Source organism: Zalophus californianus, chromosome 4 (assembly GCF_009762305.2).
Source record: "Zalophus californianus isolate mZalCal1 chromosome 4, mZalCal1.pri.v2, whole genome shotgun sequence".
Lineage (NCBI taxonomy): Eukaryota > Metazoa > Chordata > Mammalia > Carnivora > Otariidae > Zalophus > Zalophus californianus.
In genome coordinates this window covers 181,325,351-181,344,121 of record NC_045598.1, presented here as the reverse complement: position 1 = coordinate 181,344,121, position 18,771 = coordinate 181,325,351, and the positions used below count along the sequence as shown (strand labels likewise).

Below are 18,771 nucleotides of genomic sequence, written 5' to 3'. Positions count from 1 at the left end.
AACTGTATGAGTCTAGATACTATTTCTTATTAACCTCAGTTGCTTCTTGTGGAAATGTAGATTAGAGAGGTTAATAGTTCAAACCAAATACTACACAGCTAACAGGCCTGAGGTGAGGGCTATTCATTTCCAAAGCCTATGTTATTATTACCCTTTCCTTCCTCCTTGGGAGGTACTTTCAACTTTGCAAGAACCCAATTAGGTATGTTGCTAATCACCATGCATAACTTGACACTGATTTTCTGTTCCAAACAAGCCAGTCATTGCCACAAGGGCATAAGTTTCCAACATAATCAACTGTGAAGAGAGTCCTGAAAGGAATTAATTCTCTATACCCACTGTTTGTATTTGAACCACTGAGTGGAAGTGCTGAGGAGCCCCCCTCACCCCTGACTGGAAAGAACGAGAGAACATTGCAGGGAGCTATGTTCTTCATTACTGTAAAAAAAGAATTTGGCCGGGGCGCCTGGGTGGCTCAGTTGTTAAGCGTCTGCCTTCCACTCAGGTCATGATCCCGGCGTCCTGGGATCGAGCCCCACATTGGGCTCCCTGCTCAGCAGAAGCCTGCTTCTCCTTCTCCCACTCCCCCTGCTTGTGTTCCCTCTCTCGCTGTGTCTCTGTCAAATAAATAAACAAAATCTTTAAAAAAATAATAATAATAATTTGGCCAACAGCCTTGTATTGTCAAGTGCCAAAGGCACAGCAGCCCTGCTCCCTAGTCCAACAGCAATATCCACACGAGCTGGTAACTACCAGAGTACTGAGAATTTCCAAAAGAAAATACTGAGGAAATCAGAAGTGTGATTAAATAAAAATCTTACTGTGCCACACTGCATTTCTTTTCTCTCATGTTTTCATTTTCACATGTTATTTTGGGAAAGTGTTATGTCACAGAACTATTGAGTCTATAATATCTATATTTTATAATAAAATACTTGAAAAAAATAAATTAAATATTCTAAAGTGAAAGAGTAACACTGAATTAATTAGAAGTCATGAAAGCAATTTAAATTAATTCTGTGAAAACAAGAATAGCTGATTTATCTTAAAATATCACAAAAAATCCACAAATAATCCAAATAAATGTAAGAGTCACCAAAAGTTAGGTTTATCATACACAGATCTAACTGTTTTAAGGAATATCTAAAATGTCTCTGCTATACTGAGATTCCATGGTAATACTGGACTTCCATTATGTTTTGTCTTTTTACTGGGCACCAAGCAGATCAACCACACATATCCACAAGGGGAGAGCCATATGCATCACAAAATCCTAGTATGGGGCCTGCTGTATATACACATTCAATATGTAAGTGCTGAATGCTGAAGCATCATGCATATATATACATATATGGTATATCCATAGAACTTTAGAAAGAAGATAAAAAAGAGAAACTTTGTATTACATATTCCAGAGGACTATTATAAATAAGTAGTCTACACAAAGGAAAATTACCCAGATAAAAGACATATACTGGGTTCCAAAATAAATTTATGTATGACTCTATTTTTAGCAGAAACTATTAGCAACCATTAGAAATTAGGTACTAAGCCCCAGGGATACAACTCTATTTTGAAATATTGTAGCAATCATGTAGTTCCATTAAAACATGATCTGGATATTCTAAAGATATCAGGAGGGGAAGGTTAAAGTAGAATAGGAGTTTGCTTACTTTAATTTATATTTTACTTTAATACAGTCAGATCACTTTATTTCCGGCACCTCCAAAATTCTCATGGCTTTTTTTTTTTAAAGGAAGTTCTTTACCCTTTTACTGTACTTTAACCATGTTTTTAAGAAAAAAACATATGAAATTAAAGCCCAAGGCAGCACTCCCCACAACTTGGTTTCTAATGCCATTCCCCAGTAAAAGAAACCACAGCACTTTGAGAAATGAGATTCCATGGCTGGGACAGGAAATACAAAATGAGCCTGAAACAACTTAAACCAGTAAGGTTGCACTCAAAAGAAATGGGAGGATGTTACAAAGACATAGAAGATGGGAGTTCCCAATGGCCAAATCTGGGACAATTTCAGCACCAAAATATAATAATAAATACAGAATGAATTATGAAGCATGAAAATATAAATCCATAAGCTCATACCAATAATAAAGATATAAATACCTGCATTCCTACATACATACACAGGGAAGAAAAAGGGACTCCTGCTCACCGCAGAACACAGAGTGCCACCTGACAGCTGTGGAGGGAGTGCCGAGTTCGAAAACCATCCATTTGCAACATTATGGTAAAGACAGGTTCAGGTGAGAATTATGAATGGTTACTAAATTCAGGGGGAGGTTTGGGTGAAGAGCAGAACATCCGCATGGTCTAAAAGCATATCCTCAGAGACTGTTTACTGTTTGCAAGGATAAAAACTGAAACCGTACAACAGAGAAACAGAACACTTTGAGTGAGCAAAACTCACATCACCAATGAGAAGCAAAAGTACACTGCATACCTCTCTGTATGCAATACTCTTGAGAAGAACTTTATCACTTATGTAGTATCCAGCCAGGAATGAGCAACCAGACAAACCCAAAGGGAGAAAATTTTTTTAAAAGGGGGTGGTATGCTCTTAAAAACTCCCATATCAGAATTGAAATGTTCCAGACTAAAGGAACTCAAGAAGTATTACAACTAAATGCAATTTATGATCCTAGACTGAATCCTGGATGTAAGGAAAAACATGCTCTAAAGGACATGATTAGGGGCTCCTGGGTGGCTCAGTTGTTAAGCGTCTGCCTTCGGCTCAGGTCATGTCGAGCCCCACATTGGGCTCCCTGCTCAGCGGGAAGCTTGCTTCTCCCTCTCCCACTCCCCTTGCTTGTGGAATTCCTGCTCTCGCTATCTTTCTGTCAAATAAATAATAAATAAAATCTTAAAAAGAAAATAAAGGACATGAATAGGTCAAATGACAAAACTGAAATATGGAAGTCTGATTAACGTATATGCCAATGTTAAATTCACTGATGTTGATAACTGTATTCTGGTTATGGAAGAATCTTATTCTTTGGAAAAAGTCTCTGTGGTAAAGGGCCATGATGCATATGCACTTAATCTCTAGTGGTTTAGGGAAAAAATGAGGATACATGTATATATTTATATATGCACATATATGTACACACATACATACATGCACACAGAGAAATGGAGAGAGAGAGGGAGAAGAGGAGACAACATAAATGATAAAATAAATGGCATAAAATATTAATAGATGAACCCGGGTGAAGGGTATACAGTGTTCTTTGTCCTATTCTTATGTGTGTTTCAGAATATCAAGTTTTTTAAAAGTCTAAGCTATCATTCATTCACCTTTGACTAACGTACTGTAAGAGACAAGTAACTTTCAGCAAGAGCTTTTTTAATCACTGTTTTACATAATAGTTTGGAAAAGTGAAACGTACTCACCTATTGTTTGGATGATAGCATTCTGCACAATCTTCTCATCATTGTCTTTGGAACTTGAGTTTAAGTTAGCACTGCCTACAGATCCCCCCTGTAAGTCATTTGCTTCAAATTCAACACTGAGACGCAGATGCTTTAGGAGAGTATTAAAGACTTCCAGCACTGTGGGTCCTGTAAACAAACACTAATGTGAGTTTTTCCAATATTATATACTCAAAAACAATTCTCACATTTCTCAGAGATTTTTGGATATTTCCAAAATAGTAAAAAAGTAAATGAGAAATACCTAAATAAAAAGTCTCCTAGTTACTCCAGCGTTTACTGGGCATCTCTAAGCAACCGACTATTTGAACCTCTGGTACAAACCACACAAAATGTGTATATGCATACAAAAAACTTTCCATCTATATAATCTTATCTACTCAAAATAACATGTATTAGGAGAATATTTAACTTGATTGTTGGGTCAGAACCCACAGAATTATGATACCATAGCTCACTGTAGTGTCGAAAATTTATTTTGCATCTTTTGAAGATGAAGAAGGGATAATTTGCCTCCGTTATGAGAAAGAAACTAGCCGATTTATCAGATTCAGGTAAAGGAGATTTGCTTTCTGCTTTTAGTTCTATAAATACCGTACACATGTTTGTCACTGCATCTATCTATCACACTATAGTTTAATCAGTGTTTTTTATTTCTGCCTCCAACTCTTAGTTGCAATCTCCAGGACAGGCAGCCATGGTCAAATACTTCTTCGAATGTACAGAGCTTAGTATCTAGTACCTCATACATAACAGACGTGTGTTAATTCAACGTAGTATCTGTTTCATTTAATATTTCAAATTAAGTAACTTTTCAGGGGCAACTGGATGGCTCAGTCATGATCCTGGGGCCCTGGGATCGAGCCCCGCATCGGGCTCCCTGCTCAGTGAGAAGCCTGCTTCTCCTTCTCCCACTCCCCCTGCTTGTGTTCCCTCCCTCACTGTCTCTCTCTCTCTGTCAAATAATAAAATCTTAAAAAAAAATTAAGTAACGCTTCAGTTAAACAAATGCTTCCATCTCTTTGAGATAAATTATCAGTAATAAAAAGTCCATATCCAAAATGCCCACTCCCATTTGACGCTGAATGAGCAATAGAGTATTTCGGTAGCTAATGTATTTCCACTTTGGTTTTGAAGCAAAGAAACCATAACCAGATTTTTCTCCTAAATTTAGTAATTCTATCATGGCCTCTTCCATTCTCCTAATGACATGCAGGTGAAAAACTGACCTCTGATCTGTCCCTTCTCTGTGTTAGCCATAGAGTCAGTGATCTAATCCTGTTTACTTCCCATTCCTGTGCTGCCATCCAAGGTCAAATTCTTTCCCTTGTGCCTACAATGCTGGCAACCACCTGTTATTTCTGAAGTGTCCTACATTTTAAAGCCAGATGAAATACTTATCCTACAGCACATCTTTGATAAAGATTACATTAAACCTCTACCAACTGTAGAATTACATCCATGATTTGGCTGCAACTTTAACTTTAAAGCAATTTCTCAGACTTCCTCCACACTACCACACATTCTAGCCAAATGGGCTACTTAATATTTTGCTCTTACCAAACCATTTTCCATCCCTAGTTTTCTGAAGAAATGTGAACAAACCTGCCTTGAATTACAGCATTAGGTAAAGTTGTCTAACTTCAAGTGAACCATATATCCTCCCAAATGTCTTCTATCTATATCCTCCCAAATGTCTAGCACATAATTGGTATTCAAAATTCTTTTTCATATTATTTTATTTTTTAAATTTAAATCAGTTAATTAACATATAGTATTATTAGTTTCAGAGGTAGAGTTCAGTGATTCATCAGTTGTATGTAACACCCAGGGTTCATATGTCATGTGCCCCCTTCATGCCCATCACCTAATTACCCCATCCTCCCACCCACTTCCTCTCTCTCCTCAGTTTGTTTCCTATGATTGAGAATCTCTTATGGTTTGTCTCCATCTCTGATTTCATCTTGTTTTATTGTCCCTCCCCTCCCCTATGCTCCCGTTTTGTTTTAAATTCCACAAGTGAAATCATAATTATCTTTCTCTGATTGAGAAATACTCTCTAGTTCCATCCATGTCCTAACAAATTGCAAGATTTTGTTTTTTTAATGGCTGAGTAATATTCCTGTGTGTGTGTGTGTGTGTGTGTGTGTGTGTGTGTGTGTGTGTGTGTGTGTGTACATATACCACCTCTTCTATAGCTATTCATCTGTCGATGGACATCTGGGCTTTTTCCATAGTTTGGCTACTGTGGACATTGCTGCTATAAACATTGGGGTGCAGGTGTCCCTTCAGATTACTACATTTGTATCTTTTTATCTAGTAGTACAATTACTGGGTCATGGGGTAGCTCTATTTTTAACTTTTTGAGGAACCTCCATACTGTTTTCCAGAATACCTGTACCAGCTTGCATTCCCACTAGCAGTTTAAGATGGTTCCCTTTCAGGGTGCATTCTCACCAACATCCTCGTTGTTTCCTGAGTTGTTAATTTTAGCCATTCTGACTGGTATGAAGTGGTAGCTCACTGTGGTTTTGATTTTAATTTCCCTGATGCCCAGTGATGTTGAACATTATTTCATGTGTCAATTGGCCATATATATGTATGTCTTCTTTGGAGAAATGGCTGTTCATGTCTTCTGCCCATGTCTTGATTGGATTATTTGTTCTCTGGGCGTTGAGTGTGGTAAGTTCTTTACAAATTTTGGATACTAGCACTTTATCTGATAAGACATTTGCAAATATCTTTTCCCATTCTGTAGGTTGTCTTTAGGTTTTGTTGCCTGTTTCCTTTGCTGTGCAAAAGCTTTTTATCTTGATGAAGTCCCAATAGTTCATTTTTACCTTTGTTTCCCTTGCCTTTGGAGACGTGTCTAGCAAGAAGTTGCTGCAGCTAAGGTCACAGAGATGCTGCCTGTGTTCTCTAGAATTCTGATGGATTCCTGTCTCACATTTAGGTCTTTCATCCATTTTGAGTCTATTTTTGTGTATGGTGGAAGGAAATGGTCCAGTTTCATTCATCTGCATGTGGCTGTCCAATTTTCCCAACACCATTTGTTGAAGAGACCGTCTTTTTTCCATTGGATATTCTTTCCTGCTTTGTCAAAGATTAGTTGACCATAGAGTTGAGGGTCCATTTCTGGGCTCTCTACTCTGTTCCATTGATCTATGTGTCTGTCTGCTTTTGTGCCAGTATCCATACTGTCTTGATTATTACAGCTTTGTATTAGAGCTTGAAGTCTGGCATCGTGATGCCACCAGCTCTGGTGTTCTTTTTCAAAATTCCTTTGGCTACGTGGAGTCTTTCCTGGTTCCATACAAATTTTAGGATTATTTGTTCCAGCTCTATTAAAAAAAAAAAGTTGATGGTATTTTGATAGGGATTGCATTTAATGTATAGATTCCTCTGAGAAGCACAGACATTTTAACAATATTTGTCCTTCCAAACCATGGAACGTTTTTCCATTTCTTTGTGTCTTCCTCAATTTCTTTCATGAGTGTTCCACAGTTTTCTGAGTCAAGATCCTTTGCCTTTTTGGTTAGGTTTATTCCTAGGTATCTCATGGTTTTTGGTGCAATTGTAAACGGGATCGATGTTATATCCTACCACTCTGCTACATTCCTGTATGAGTTCTATCAATTTTGGGGTGGAGTCTTTTCGGCTTTCCACATAGAGTCTCATGTCTTCTGAGAAGAATGAGAGTTTGACTTCTTTGCTGATTAGGATACATTTTATTTCTTTTTGTTGTCTGATTGCTGAAGCTAGGACTTCTAGTACTGCGTTAAACAACGGCGCTGAGAGTGGACATTCCTGTTGTGTTCCTGATCATAGGGAAAAAGCTCTGTTTTTCCCCACTGACAATGTTATTTGCATGGGCTTGTCGTATATGGTTTTTATGATATTGAGGTACGTCCCACCATCCCTCTGTGGAGAGTTTTAATCAAGAAAAGATGCTGTATTTTGTCAAATGCTTTTTCTACATCTACTGAGAGAATCACATGGCTCTTGCCTTCCTTTCATTAATGTGGTGTATCACGCTGATTGATTTGTGGATGCTGAACCACACTTGCAGCCCAGGAATAAATCCCACTTGGTCATGGCAAATAATCCTTTTTGTATACTGTTGGATCCTATCGGCTAGTCTCTTGGTGAGAACTTTGGCATCCATGTTCATCAGGGGTATTAGTCTGTAATTCTCCTTTCTGGTGGGGTCTTTGTCTAGTTTCGGGATCAAGGTAATGCTAGCCTCATAGAGTTTGGAACTTTTCCTTCCATTTCTATTTTTTGTAACAACTTCAGAAAAATAGGTATTAATTCTTCTTTAAATGGTTGGTAGGATTCCCTGGGAAGCCATCCAGCCCTGGACTCTTGTTTGTTGGGAGATTTTTTGATTACTGCTTCTATTCTTGCCGGTATGGGTCTGTTCAGGTTTTCTATTTCTTCCTGATTCAGTTTTGGTAGTTTATGTGTTTCTAGGAATGCATCCATTTCTTCCAGATTGCCTAATTTGTTGGCATATAGTTGGCTCATAATATATTCTTATATAAGTTTGTATTTCTTCAGTGTTGGTTGTCATCTCTCCTTTTTCATTCATAATTTTATTTATTAGGGCCTTTCTCTTTTCTTTTTGATAAGTCTGGCTAGGGGTTTACTGATCTTATTAATTCTTTCAAAGAACCAGCTCCAAGTTTCATTGATCTGTTCTATTGTTCTTTTGGCTTCTATGTCATTGATTTCTGCTCTAATCTTTATTCTCTTTTCCTGCTGGGTTTAGGCTTGATTTGCTATTCTTTCTCCAGCTCCTTTAGGTTTAAGGTTAGGCTGTATATTTGAGACCTTTCTTGTTTCCTGAGAAAGGCTTGTATTGCTATACACTTAGGACTGCCTTTGCTACATCCCAAAGGTTTTGAACAGTTGTGTTTTCATTTTCAATTTATTTCCTTGAATCTTTTAAATTCTTCTTTAATTTCCTGGTTGACCCATTCATTCTTTAGTAGGATTTTTAACCTCCATTTATTTGTGTTCCTTCCAAATTTCCCCTTGTGTTTGAGTTCAAGCTTCAAAGCTTTGTGGTCTGAAAATATGCAGGGAATGATCCCAATCTTTTGCTACCAGTTGAGACCTGATTTGTGACCCAGTATGTGATCTATTCTGGAGAATATTCTATGCACACTGGAGAAGAATGTAAATATTCTGTTGCTTTAGGATGGAATGCTCTAAATACATCTGTGAAGTCCATCTGATCCAGTGTGTCATTCAGAGCCCTTGTTTCCTTGTTGATCTTCTGCTTAATGATCTGTCCACTGCAGTGAGTGGGGTGGTCAAGGCCCCTATTATTGTATTATCAATAATATCGATAATTATCAATGTGTTTAATTTTGTTATTAATTGGTTTATACAATTGGCTGCTCCCATGTTAGGGGCATAGATATTTACAATTGTTAGATCTTCTTGCTGGATAGGCCCTTTAATTGTGATACAGTGTCCTTCCTCATCTCTTACTACAGTCTTTGGTTTAAAATCTAATTTGTCTGATATAAGAATTGCTACCCCAGTTTTCTTTTGATGTCCACCAGCATGATAAATGCTTTTCCACCCCCTCACTTTCAGTCTGGAAGTGTCTTTGGGTCTAAAATGAGTCTCTTGTAGACAGTATATGGATGGGTCTTGCTTTTTTATCCAATCTGATACCCCATGTCTTTTGACTGGGGCATTCAGCCCATTTATATTCAGAGTAACTATTGAAAAATATGAATTTAGTGCCATTGTATTACCTGTAAATCACTGTTTCTGTATACTGTCTCTGTTCCTTTCTGGTCTACGTTACTTTGGGGCTCTCTCTTCGCTTAAAGGATCCCCTTTAATATTTCTTGCAGGGCTGGTTTAGTGATCACAAATTCTTTTCATTTCTGTTTGTCCTGGAAGCTCTTTATCTCCCCTTCTATTCTGAATAACAGCCTTGTGGGATAAAGTATTCTTGGCTGCAAATTTTTCTCATTTAGCACCTTGAATATATCTTGTCAGACCTTTCTGGCCTGTCAGGTCTCTGTGGATAGGTTAGCTGCCAACCTTATGTTTCTACCCTTGTAGGTTGAAGATCTCTTGGCCTAAGCTGCTTTCAGGATTTTCTGTCTCTGAAATTTGAAAGCTTCGCTATTAGATGTCGAGGTGTGTTGTGTTAGATGTGTTGACCTATTTTTGATTTTGAGGGGGGGGGGGTTCTCTGTGCCTCCTGGACTTAAATGCCTGTTTCCTTCTCCAGATTAGGGAATTTCTCAGCTATAATTCTCAGCTCTAATATACCGTCTGCTCCCCCCCCCCTTTTCTCTCTCTCTTTCGCCTCCTTCTTCCGGGATCCCATTTATTCTAATATTGTTTCACTTTATGGTACCACTTATCTCTGGAATTCTCCCCTAGTGATTCAATAGTTGTTTACCTCTCTTTTTCTCAGCTTCTTTATTCTCCATCATTTTGTCTTCTATATCACTAATTCTCTGTTCTACCTCATTTATCCTAGCAGTTAGAGCATCCATTTTTTATTACATTTCATTAATAGCCCTTTTGATTTCAGCTTGATTATAGTTCTTTTATGTCTCCAGAAAGGGATTCTCTAGTGTCTTCTATGCTTTTTTCAAGTCAGACAGTATCTTTACAATCCTTATTCTGAACTCTAGTTCCAACATCTTACTTATATCCATAATGTTTAGGTCCCTGGCAGTCAGTACTGCCTCTTGGTCTCTTTTTTGCGTTGGGTTCTTCCGTCCTGTCACTCGTGCAAAAAGTGGTCCCTTTTCTATTTGCAGAATTGCAGCAATTCTTTTCCTAGATCTCCAGTTGAGTTCACAGGTGTTCAGAATGATTTGACCGCTATCTCGCTGAACTGCAGGGACCAGATGAAACTAGGGTCCCCTACTCCTCTGCCATCTTCCTCCTCCATCCAAAAATCTTCATTAGAAAAGAGGAGGAAGGGGAGACTGATATAGTGGAAAACGCTTAAGTGTACACTAAAGAAGTCTGAGAAATTCCAAGAGAAATTGTAGCACATTTAAAAACAATAAAGTATTTTTAAAGAGTTTTCCATACACTGCTGTATATACTGAAAAAAATTCTAGAGTAGATTAATGCATTAATTTTTTTGTTTAAGTTTTTTTGTTTTGTTTTGTTTTGTTTTGCCGACACTCACCTATGGAACCTTTAGCAGCAATGGCAACAGCCTCTAACAGAACCTGGATGATACCAGCTCGAACCCGTGGAGAATCTTTTTTACGAGCATCAAGGTGTCCTAGGATCTCCTGAATTACATGGTGAGAATACTGAGCCTAAAAGAAGCAAAACAGTATACAAAGATGTATGAACAGTTATATACATACTGGGTGGATTCTTAAGAAGGGAAAACCATGTGTCACTTAAACATCTTCACTACAGGAGACTGGTAGTCCTGTTACAGAACAATATGTAGCCATTAAAAACCATGCTTTTGAAGAATAAATAGGGATACTAGAAAATATTTATAATACCCTGGATGAAAAAAGCAAGTTGCAAAAACTATGATTAAATTTAATGTTTTTTTAAAACAATATACAGGACTAGAATTATATACACCTAAATATTGACAGTGGCCAGGATTCATGAGAAGTTTTTATTCTCGTCTCACTTCTCTATAATTTCAAAGAACATTTATATACTCTTATAATTTGATAATAGGACAAATGTTTAAAAATAAACAGATTATGATATTTACAGCACTTCTCTCTTACCCAAACTAGAGAGTATTTCTCATCATGGACACCTAACAATGCTAAACAGTCAAAACTCCCATCTCATCAAATGCAACTCTCAAAATGAAAATGTTATCAGTGTATACCTGATTAAATTTAAATCAAGGAGATATCAGAAGATTTGCAATTTACAAAGGCAATTTTATTATAAATAATCTGATGGATCACAATGAATGATAGTAGGACCTAAATCTAAAATAGGATAGCTAAAAAATGTTTAACTACAATGAATATTTTCTCACTTCTTTTTTTTCTTAACAGAGTAGCAAAGTTTTGGTTTTTTAAACTAATAACTACAACCAGGGGTCATGAGTGGTCTACCACCAGGTTATAAAAATCCAAAAACAAACAAAAGAGGCTATGGCCCTGAATCTCCATGTCTGTGTTTGCCCTTAGGCCCCACCACTCTGTTTTCACACTGGTTACCTTTTTCTCCTTTGGAATGGGTAGTCTTATATTAAATAGCAGTGTCCAGCACATACTGGCTACTCTGCTCAAAAGCAACAAGAACTCCCCTCCACCTCTAACAACATAACCAAATTCACTGCCAGGTATTTCTGGTATTTCTGTCATAACACATCTAACTTTTTTAACAACAAGGTAAACATTTTCACTTTTACTTTCTGCAGTGTTAAAACAGAGGAATTCCAGATAGACAGACACACACACAAAACCTGAAACTGAACTTCTTGCCCAGGAAACTATATGCTTCTGATGCGTGAACCTCATGCAAATAGAATAGGGTCTTACAAACAGGATGGCAATTTGACTTACTGTCCAAACTAGGACACTTCAGAGAGTGAAAGTATTAATAATTACATAAAGCAGGGCTACCCTAAGCAAAGCACAGCACCTGTTCACAACAGCTCAAGAATTCCATCATGGATGAAAAGTACATGGAGTGACAGAACAAAACGGCAGTGATGTTAATTATACTTTATACTGAGTTTCTGACACAGGTTTACTAAGCTATCATGTACCTATGGTAAAACTCACCCTCACACTGAAGTTTAAAGCAATACTAATGGATGCATAGCTTTAAGAAGCAACATAATAGGGTAGTTAAGTATGTCGGGAAGCCCTAGAGTCAGATTTGCCCAAATTCAAATTCGGACTCCATCATTTAAGAGTGTAATGGTATACAGCTAAAGAGATGGCTACTTAACCTTTCTGTACCTCAGTTTTCCTCATCTACAATATGTATAAAATAAAAAGTTATCGGGCGCCTGGGTGGCTCAGTTGGTTAAGCGACTGCCTTCGGCTCGGGTCATGATCCTGGAGTCCCGGGATCGAGTCCCACATCGGGCTTCCTGCTCAGCAGGGAGTCTGCTTCTCCCTCTGACCCTCTTCCCTCTCGTGCTTTCTATCTCTCGTTCTCTCTCTCTCTCAAATAAATAAATAAAATCTTTAAAAAAAATTTAAAAAAAAAAATAAATAAATAAATAAATAAAAAGTTATCATGTAGGATTGTTACGGCACTTAAATTAGTTCATTTGTGTAAAGAACCTAAAATTGTGTCTACCACAGGAAACGTGCTCAATCTAGCCATTATTACTTACTCTTTAATTGGTGATTCCTCGGATAATATGTTACTACAAAATTAAACATAACAAAATCACAACAAAAGACATTTGATTCAGAAGCAGGTGCCAGGAACTGTTCTACGCACTGTATATGTATTATCACATTTTATCCACACCAACAGTTCCCAGAAGTAGCCTAACTCAATCACACTGTGCACTTCGCAGTGCAAATGAGGCAGGTTTTTAAGTAACTTGCCCAAAGTCATGCAAAAATTCTAAGGGAGGGTCTAGCTGTGAATCCTAGACCAATGTCAGAGCCCAGATCTTAAATACAACACCTATTACCTTCAACAAATCAATTTAGCACAAAAGATAAGCTTTAAATATTTTCCCTTTACCACAAATGCCCTACTATATTTGAAACTATCTAAAACTATGTCTATGTAACCCTTACGGATATAAATACTGGTAAGGCTAGCTAATGTTTTTCAGAGAGGAAAAAATGTTACCTCAGAATGATTCCCATAAACAATTTTATGGTAAATAGCAAAACAAATTTATCAGAAGTTTTAATTGTATCAGGATAGTCTTATCAAACAGAAATTCCCATTCTACTGGGTACTACCATTTAACTTTTGATCAAAGGACTTCATAAAACATGCTGTACTTAAAGCTATTTCCAAAGAAATGCGGTGGACCAGCAGTTTCTTAACTTTTAATCAACAAGTATTTATTAATTCCTTAAGTTTCTTTGACTTTATTTAATTTACTTTGTGCAAAAAAGCAATTTCATTTAGTAACAAAATCTGAATGAGGAAGGCAATGAAGAAAGACAAGGCTACAAAAGACCAGGAGAACAGCCTTAATTATGCCTACAGATTGCTAGATCAACCTCTTACCTACTAAATTAAAATTAAATTAAAAGAACTTAAAAGTTCTCATAAGAAGGAAAAAAACCTTATAACTATGTGAGAAGATGGATCTTGAGTAAACTACTACAGTAATCCTTTTACAATATATCCAGTCATTATATTTTTTATATTATCCTACCACATCCAAACCAGCTTTATAATAACTACTACTTATCTAAAACCCACATTATAGTACACTAACTTTAACTTACTGGTTGATTTACCCCAAAATTTGTGGAACAGAATGACCAGAATTTAAATCCTGACTTCACTTTCTACCTGTGTGCCCTTCAGTGAGGTACCTGACCTCTCTAAAGATCAGTAAAAGAATAGTAACAAAATCTACTACATAAAATGAGAATTAAAAGAAAGCAAATAGGTTATGTGCACAGTACAGAGTACATTCAGCAATTGATAAAATGGTACTTCTATTTTAAAATATAAATGAACCATTCAATGCATGCATTAAAGTTTTCTTTTCAGAAATGAGAAAACTAGAACTCAGCAGGACTGAATAATTTGTCCAAGTTCACACAACCAGTAAACAGCACATCTAGGATGTGAATCCTAGTATGACCTATAGGAAAAGCCAGGTTGCTTTTTTACTCTACCTTATCTCCTTTGAATTAATGACCTTTTAGGGCATAAAAAAATGTACACTGTGTTAAAAAAAAGGCGGGGGGGCTTAAATTTCCACTTGAATTAAGAGCTACCTGAGTCCAGATTTCGAGGAGAACCAAGGTGTATGTGGTCCTCTGCAGTACAGTTTCTCATCATAACATTCTATTATAGGCTAGGGGAGTTAATAAATGCACTGTTTCATAGTAAAAACTCAATAAATGCTAGTTATTATCAGCTATATGCTGCTGTAATAAATTTCAATTCCAATACCAGTTTATCAGTGAAATATAAATATAATATAAATACACAATAAAAATATTCAAATAAATGAACAATAAACAGCATCATCATGAAGTCTTTTACTTTTTATTAAATATCTTTTCATCTTGGCAATTAAGAAAATAAGTGGCAAATAAAAATGAGACAAAAAACAAAATTAAGAACATGCTGTATATCTTACAGTGTTCTCTATATCTCTGATGACATGTTTATCAATACAGAACCAAACTTAGTTATATAAATATGATAAATACTTAACCAATCCTTACCTGAATGGAATACATTATAATTTTAAAGCAGTGAACTGCAAATTCATTGGGATCCCATAGTTTGTGATGGTCTAAATGCCTGTAATTAACAAGAAAATCACTTTAAGAACTCCTTTTTTTTATTCCACTTTCCTCCTGTAGAACCCTTAACAATATGTAAAATTGTATCCTAGAATGTAGCACAGGGAAGGAAAGGAATGAACAATGTGTTAGAGAGCTTAAGAGCCATGAAGTAAAAAGGAAGAAGACCTAAAACACCTTTAGCAAGGGTTTCAGAAGAACAAAGATCAAATGAGAGCGAGCTCCATTTGAGAAGCCAATGACTGAGAATTTTTCTAATTAAAAACAACCAACCAAAGACCAAAACCCTAATCCTCAGGTTTAGAAATCCCATCAAGATAAAGAGAAGGTTAACAGGAGTCCAAGAGGAACAACAGCTCACCTCTCAAGGAAACAGAACTAGATTTACAGGTAACTCACCAAGAGCAAAAACAGAAGGCAGAAAAGAACAGAATAATACCCTCAGAGTACTGCTCTATTAATTTAGCTTAGTTTTATATACCGAGCAAAACTTCCAATGTGGATAAAATAAAGACATGCGATAAAGCAATTTCTGGAGCACTTACTTCAGGAAGAAGGAAAAAAAAAATGATTCCAGAATAAAGAACAGAAAGGCAAAAAGGAAAGCTGAACAACGGAACTCAACAACATACACGTTAAAATACACACACACTGACTGAATAACATAATAATACCTAATTTGTGAAACTGAAAAACATACTAGCCGAAAGTAGACATTAAGACAAAAGAATTCAACCTTGTATTCCTAAAGAAGAAAAAGAAAATATTAAACTTTACACCAAAAAAATGTTAAACTTTAAATTTTATATAAAATGAATGTTACATTTCCTAAGAACTACACACAGGAGAAGAACTAAGCAAAAAAATGCTTGTGATTTTAAAAACTGACAGCAAACTAAAAATAAGAGAGAATTTTCTTAAACCAAGTTTTCTATTTAAAAAATAAAAAAAACCTCAGCAAACACCATGCTCAGTGGTAAATGGTATGGCAATCTTGAAAATTGGGATCAAACCCCTGAACTCAAATGCCACTTAGTAACTGTCACTTTGGACAAATGATTTCACCTCTTGAATTTCAGTGTTCCTTTGTGTAAACTGGGGATGACACATTCCTTACAGGGCTTTTGGAATGACTAAACAAGAACTCATGTGAAAACACCTAGCATAGTATATGGCACAGAACAGGTAATGAATGTCGGCTTAATCTCAATCAGGTGCAGTATTTGTGGCCTTTTCTACGTAATATGAATCATTTAAAATTATCACTTTAAACCGATGACTTAGCTCTGGCAAAATTTAAATTGTTTTGGTATCATAATTTCATTTTCTCCATTTATTCTGTCCTTATTTTAGTTCAGTTTTTAGGAAAGAATTGGCAAGTTTGGTTGAAAAATTCTTTCGGTTATAGCCTTTCAAGCCATTAGTCTATGTCCTGGCAGATGTTTATATATATTTAAATCTATAACTAAACGCACAGAGTTGCTTTAGGCTGTCTAGGACACAGAAGTAACACATCACTCCTGCCACTGAAGGGGAAAAAGCAAAGCAATGTTACAGGTCCAGTGTACTAGTAACCTTTGTAAGAAGAGCTCCAACCCACTGGCATGAGTAGCAGTCAGACTGCAATGAAACCAGGCAACAACTAGATATTATTTTTTCTAGAAGTTTAGTAGTAAGGGGAAAGGGAGAGGAAAAGAATTTCCAAATACAGGACCAGGGATTCTCAAATCACGTTTCTCAGACAACACACATCAAAATCACCTTGGGATTTGGTTAAAAACAACAAGCAGATTTCAGGGCTCTCTACTGTGCCCCAGTCCCAAGAACTGTGGGGCCAAAGATCTTACACATCCAGAGATTTATAAGTACAATTAACTTCTGAAAACCACTACCCTGGACTTATATACACAATTTACTACTCCTACTATCTTTGCAAAACAGGTGGGGAGTTTCACTTTGAGGGGTCACTGATGCACAAGGACGAAAAAGTAGAGCTACAAAGTCAACTGGGTGAGATCTTTGAAAGTAAAAAAAAAATAAAATACCTCAATCACTTCTAAAACAAGAACTGGTGCAAAATATATACAGTTCAAACAAAAATTATTTTAATTCTATGGTATGGACGCTAGTGGGAGATCTATTTAAGCACAGTCAGACTTAGGGGTCAGATGAAGAATAAAATTTTCACCCCTTAAGCGTCTGCCTTCGGCTCAGGTCATAATCTCAGGGTCCTGAGATAGAGTCCCACTCTGGGCTCTTTGCTCAGCGGAGAGCCTGCTTCTCCCTCTTCCTGCCACTCCCCCTGCTTGTGCTCATTCTCTCTCTCAATCTCTCCCTTTCTCTGGCAAATAAATAAAAATAAAATCTTAAAAAATTCTTTTTCACCTGACTATTCCTTTCAGTAGAAAAACAATTTCACTCAGACTTTGAGAAAAAAAGAAAATGCCTTATTTTTATAAAATGCGCAAAATCCTGGAGACACTGCATAAGGACAAGCAAAATTTTCAATAATTTATAAAATAAAACATGTGACTTCAAAAAAACTTTCGTTTCTTACTTTAAGCTACTTCTAGACAACCAAAGGTCAAACATAACAGTTCACTCTGTTGACTCTGGTAGAAACTTTAAGAAACATGAAGAGCTTTTATCATTTATCACAGCTATTAACATTCTACAACCAAATGTCTAATTTTGTCTCAAATGTCAAACTTTAATTTCAACAGGATTTTATAAGTGTTGAGGAGTAGCTTAGGTATAAAAATTTCCTTATGAAATCTTTACAGGTCCAGAATCAATCAATGCAAAGAACTTCAAAGTTTAGAACTATGGGCCATAGCCTTTCATTTGTAAAACAGGAGTGACAGTACCTTCCCCATACAGGGTAACTGTACTGTGCAGCCTGAATGAAATAAAGCGAGCAAAATCACCAAGTACACTGTCTGACAATGTACAACACCAATTTTAATCTCAATCTTTATCTCTTTTTCCCTGCTACTCTGGCACCCCCAATTTTTGCCCCAGTATTCAACGAACACTGATGTTACGTCTGCTCTAAAAAGTCAGACTAAATTTTCTAGGTTCAAAACATTCAAAAAGGAACTGTGATAACTGAGGGACCATACCTTACTAAGATACATCTCTAACTAAATGTATGGTACTTTAATCCTAATCTATTAAATTTCTCAAAAATTATAATCTTGAGCTGAACATATTCCGGTTAAAAAAATCAGAGCCATAATTTGTAAAACATGAAACAGGCAATCCTAATCCCAATAATCTAAAAAGAAATACCTTCAACTATATAAGAGTTAAAAATCTCTGCATATAAAAATTGCCATAGGGACACCTGGGTGGCTCGGTCAGTCGAGCATCCAACTCTTGATCTCAACTCAGGTCTTGATGCCAGGGTTACGAGTTCAGGCCCTACGTAGGTTCCACGATGGGCATGGAGCCTACTTAAAAAAAAAAGAAAAGAGAAGAAAAGAAAGTAGAAAGAAAAAGCAAAACTATTTTACATAGGAAATATATTATTAAAATCACATTTGCCTTCATGCTAATAATTTTTTCTTTCAATGCTAAATTAACTTTTTACGGTATATAAAAAAGTATTCAGTAAGAATAGTATTTTCAATGACATATTAATTTTTTTAAGTAAAAATAAAAACAGTATAGCATACTTTGCAAAATTAGTATCTCACAGAAGTCTTCCAGTAGTAAGAAGGATTCGTCTCCTCTAACAAAAGCATTTTATTTCTAGTTAATGAAAAAAGTAGCTCTTAAGTAGGAAAAATTGCCTTGGGAAATTACTTGCAAAAAATGCTTTAGTTCGACACTAGAGTAGGTTTTTTATTTCAATCAT

General features: G+C 36.3%; 1 protein-coding gene across 3 annotated transcripts in view; it reads right to left on the bottom strand.

The window, feature by feature from the left end:
- EFR3A (EFR3 homolog A) overlaps nt 1-18,771 on the bottom strand; it is a 113,425-nt gene that overhangs the window by 42,906 nt on the left and 51,748 nt on the right. For all 3 annotated transcript variants that reach the window (XR_003522205.2, XM_027606399.2, XM_027606405.2), the window contains 3 exons: nt 14,832-14,910; nt 10,634-10,769; nt 3,415-3,582 (listed from right to left, as the gene is read on the bottom strand). Coding sequence is in view for 2 of the 3 variants with exons in the window: in XM_027606399.2 (XP_027462200.1) it covers nt 3,415-3,582; nt 10,634-10,769; nt 14,832-14,910 (383 nt within the window). In the remaining variant the exon portion in view is untranslated. The remainder of the gene's footprint in view (nt 1-3,414; nt 3,583-10,633; nt 10,770-14,831; nt 14,911-18,771) is intronic.